Here is a 4,422-nt window from a genome sequence, read left to right on the forward strand (position 1 = left end):
GCTTTAAGAACAGATAGATGCTGTTAAGTTCTTAGTCTTGTGTGGGAACTGAAGATACTTTAATGAAAATCCAAAACAAAACCAGAGCAGAGGCAGGCAGGTGAGGCAGGGAGCTGGCTGGCAGGGTGTAGTCTTCTGCAGAATAGCTCAGGAGAATCTGGACTGCAGCAGCATGCAGAGTGAGAGCAATGAATATTCTGGCAACTGGCAGGAGTGAAGACCAGGTTAAACACTTAAGGTAGGGGATATGGCAGGTGAATTCAGGTGTGCCTCCTGCTGCCAACAGGAAGGAGCCAGCCACAAAACCCTCTGCCACACACCAAGCCTCTGGCGGACAACAGAAACAGAGAAAGGGGGAACAGAGAGGACAAAAAGAAAGCACAACATAGACAAACTAAGCCAAACCATAACAATTATCTGTATTATCTGTGAAACAGTCTGAAGTTCTCTGAGTAGTTGTGACAGATTTATTAAAGATTTACACCACCAAGACAATGTTTTTTTATTTTTATTCAACTCTCATTTCTCTTCTGTGTTCTGGTCTTATTTAACCTTGTTTCCCTGAAAGAATCCGTCTGGGAAGAATGCGTTATTCAAGACTTGTTTTCTGTGAAAACAGGAGCAATGTCCATCAGAGACTGGTTCCCATAAACAGTGATAAACATTAAAAGAACAGATTTTCATTTTTCAGTGTAACATCACCAAAACAGACCTGTTGAATATTAATGGGTGATATTTTAATAGTTTTGGTTATAATTTCTATCAGTTTCCAAATCATTGTTGTACTGTAATCTACAAACACTGTAACATTCCTACAAAGATGTTCAAGCAGTCACACAATCAGATGCAAGCCAACAGTTTAGCCAGATTATGCAAACTTCTTTCTGGATGTCAAACTGAAAGATTTGGCTTTATTGTCACAATACAGGGTTTACACAATGAAATGCAGTTGTAGGCTCCAAAGTGAAAGCAGCTAGTACTTCCTCATTGTATGAGAAAACTGCATACATTTACACTGAGTACAGTAGGTCAAAGTGGAAGCAGAAATAGATCTGTAAATTGTGATGGATGTTTACAACAGATAGGTTGTAAACACAGTAGTCGTTTGTGTCTGATGTTTCATGACCTTTGAACTATGTCCAAATGAATGAAAATTAGATGCCTGTGGTAATAAATCAGAATGGTCTTGTAAAGGATCAGCTCAGTCATCAGCACATTAGGTCACACTCTTACAGGTTAGCAGAGCATTGTGGGGAGAATCTGTGACCAAGGTCTGTTAGGATTTGGTCCTGGGTCCAATCTGGACAATCTCCGATTAGGGAGACAGTGGCTTTAGGCAGCCTCATCAGAAATGTATATATGGATCCAATCCTGCCAAAACCTTTCATTTCACGCTTAAGTCTCCATGCATAATCTTGTACTGTGTACTCTGTTGTCACCTGTCGACTGAGTGTGAACACAGAGTCTCCTCTAACCACAGCAGTGAACAGAGAGCCTTTACAGTTCCCATACTGACCCGACATGGCTGTCCACTGGCCTGAGCTCAGGTTGTAGCAGTCCATTACACACAGTAAGAAGTCATCACGGGGTCCATTGCGCATCACATACAGATTATCCTTGTGGGCCACCATATAAAGACCATAACTGTGTTGTCGGATGAGTGTGGTGACGAGAAGCCACAGGTCCTGTTCAGGCACATACTCATGTATTTCTGTGGCCCCCTTACCTTTCCAGAGACATATAAAGATCCTGTTTGTGGCTATAGCAGACACCACCGAAGCTGCAGGGCAGGGTAGGGGGGAGACAAAGCTCCAGCTTTGATTAGACACTCTGTATCTCTCCACAGATGACAGGGTCTTCATGTTGTACTCGCCTCCTACAGTGTAGAGGCAGCCCTCGTGACCTATCAGAGTCAAGTTGTAGCGTAGCTGATGGGGGCCACAGATGGTGGACCATGTGTTAGCTGCAGGGTTGTAACAGAAACCATCCTCTACCACCTTCTTGCTTACGTCATGTACTCCTCCAATGATGTAAAGTATGTTGTCCAGGACGGCCACTCCTGCCATGGTAGTGCTTGTGCTCACTGGCAGATGTGTCAGGACCTTCCACTCTCCATTGTCCTCATCCAGGTGACAGACTGTTCTCTGGAGATCCTGCAGCAGATCAGTTGAGGGTGAGTGGCTGCACACTGCCATATAGCTACTCGGGAGAAGAGACTCAATGTACTCTACCAGCTTTTTGGGTAAGGTGTGAACATCCTCCTTCAGGTCAGTGTACATATCTCTGATGAATAAGGCAGAACTGTGGGAGAGCTCCCACACACCGTAGGTGGTAGCTGTGTGGTACATGAGCAGGCAGTTTTCAGAATTGACAATATTGATCAAGTGCCTGGTGAGAGCTGGCACCTGCAGAAAAGCAGTACACTCGATGGCTTCCACAATCTGATCACTGTTCAGTACAGGTCGTTCCCCGTTCAAGACCTGTAGCATAACCAGAAAGCCTAGAACCCCAACACATCGCAGGTGGATCTCTTCCTGTTGGCTCTCTTTCATTCCTGACTGGAACAATGCTCTGAAGTACTCACAGCTCTCAGCCAGAACGGTTTTATCCACAATGAAAGAGCTGTGATCGATGTAGACCCTTAGGCTGTGCAGTGGCTTACAGAGTTCTGGCTGCTGGATGAAGTGTGGACAGCTGCTGGACTCCATCACCTCCTCATCTGCATGACATCCCAGCTAGACTGCTCACAAGTGTTTGATCCACACGTTGATCTTCCAGGGTGTTTTACCACATACTGCCAATGAGAATGAATGCCCCGATCCAGAGCAGATGCTAGCTGATACGCTACTCTCTACTTATTTTCACAGCTCTGAGAACAGACTCTATACATAGCAGGCGGACGTGTGACACAGTTCAAGTACATTATGATGACATGCAGCCAGACGAGAAAGAGGAGCCGGATAATGGTAGGGTAGCTGTGAATGTGCAGATGATTCATGCTTGCTTTTTGTTTATGGCTGACAGTTGGGTAACAGCTGAAAGTTTGTCCTTGAGCAGCAGGAGCAGTCACACTGTAACAATAGTTTGTTCCCCTGGGTCACATATTGTGCATGCCACTATTTCAACAGCATTGTTGGGCAGTAAGGCATTACTAGTAATAATATTACAGTAATAATATTACTTTCTGCAGTAACTAGTAGTGTGACTAATGATACATTTCAGTAATAATAGTACGATCTTACTTTAGTTGGCACCCCCTATTGATTTGAAATCCAACAACCCAATCATATCCTTTTGTTTCATCATGGAGGAAAGCTTGGAAGATGTAAACGCTTACATTCAGTAGCTGGAAATATTCAATTTCTTTGATTTTAATAAACCAAGCTGGTCTGAAAAAAGTCTGGAATTTGGGGAGAAGGTGTACAATTATCAACTTTGTGGGTAGTAGCAGAAAAGTAATATAAATAGTGTAACTGTTGGCAGGAATATTGGGGAAAAACGAATTAGTTTGTGTTCTGTTTTATAAGTACAGTCCATTTACCATGTATACATTGCTCTCAGGAAAATACACAATGAACAATGTGAAAATATTTATAATACATTTAATAGCAGCCTACTCTCAGGTCTTGAACGTCTCATCATTATGGAGAGAGATATGTCTCAATATATGCAAACACCGCAATCCACGCGCATGATATAATTTGCAAACGCAAAGTCAACATTCGTGACTTGTAAATTTAATTTGCAAGCGCAAAGTCAAAATTCGTGACTTGTAAATTGGTATTTGCACAAAGGGGTAATATTTCAATAACAATACAAGTGGTGATGTACTAGTGGAAGAGCGAGGAAGTGTGTAAGACAGCAATCTGCTTCCTGTCCCAACTCTGCATTGTCAGGATTAGAAATAAAGCTTTGCCATATTCCTGGATAAGAGATCGCTCCATCCAAAGTGGATGGATGCCGTCTCTCTCCTAATCAGACCAGGTTTTCCCCAGAAAAGGCTGCCAGTTATCAATGAAGCCCGAGTTGTTTTCTGGACCACCACGACACAGCAGCGTGGAATGACGACATGCGGCTAACCACTGGTCACATTGGGCAGGGGTCCAGAGAAAACTTAGGTGTCCGACATGTGTTTGGCAAATCTACACACCGGTTTGATTGATGCCATCAGGACCACATCATCCGCAAAAGCAGCGATGCAATCCTCAGCCCACCAAACTGCAACAACTCCCCCCACGACTACGCCCTCGATATCCTGGTCCATGAAAGTTACAAACAGGATTGTGACAAAGCGAATCTGGACACATACTCTCACTTTGGAAATACAGGGATTGGAAGGCCCTGAGAGTGCACCCTTACCCATACTCCCGCAGCACTTCCCACAGGATATCCTGGGGAACCCAGTCATATGCCTCTCCAAAT

The 4,422-nt window shown here is 43.9% G+C and overlaps 2 protein-coding genes across 2 annotated transcripts in view; one reads left to right on the forward strand and one right to left on the reverse strand.

The window, feature by feature from the left end:
• ubap1lb (ubiquitin associated protein 1-like b) overlaps window positions 1–462 on the forward strand; it is a gene marked incomplete in the record, with an annotated part of 7,294 nt that extends 6,832 nt beyond the window's left edge. Inside the window, 1 exon segment of the mRNA XM_035652399.1 lies at window positions 367–462.
• Window positions 463–484: 22 nt separating this feature from the next.
• kbtbd13 (kelch repeat and BTB (POZ) domain containing 13) lies at window positions 485–3,625 on the reverse strand. The gene has a single exon (XM_035652398.1). The coding sequence runs from the start codon at window positions 2,706–2,708 to the stop codon at window positions 1,230–1,232; it is 1,479 nt and encodes a 492-aa protein (XP_035508291.1). The 5' UTR covers window positions 2,709–3,625; the 3' UTR covers window positions 485–1,229.
• Window positions 3,626–4,422: the final 797 nt, after the last annotated feature.

This window comes from Morone saxatilis, unplaced genomic scaffold (genome assembly GCF_004916995.1).
Source record: "Morone saxatilis isolate NCDOM2014 unplaced genomic scaffold, NCSU_SB_2.0 Contig11, whole genome shotgun sequence".
Taxonomy (NCBI): domain Eukaryota; kingdom Metazoa; phylum Chordata; class Actinopteri; family Moronidae; genus Morone; species Morone saxatilis.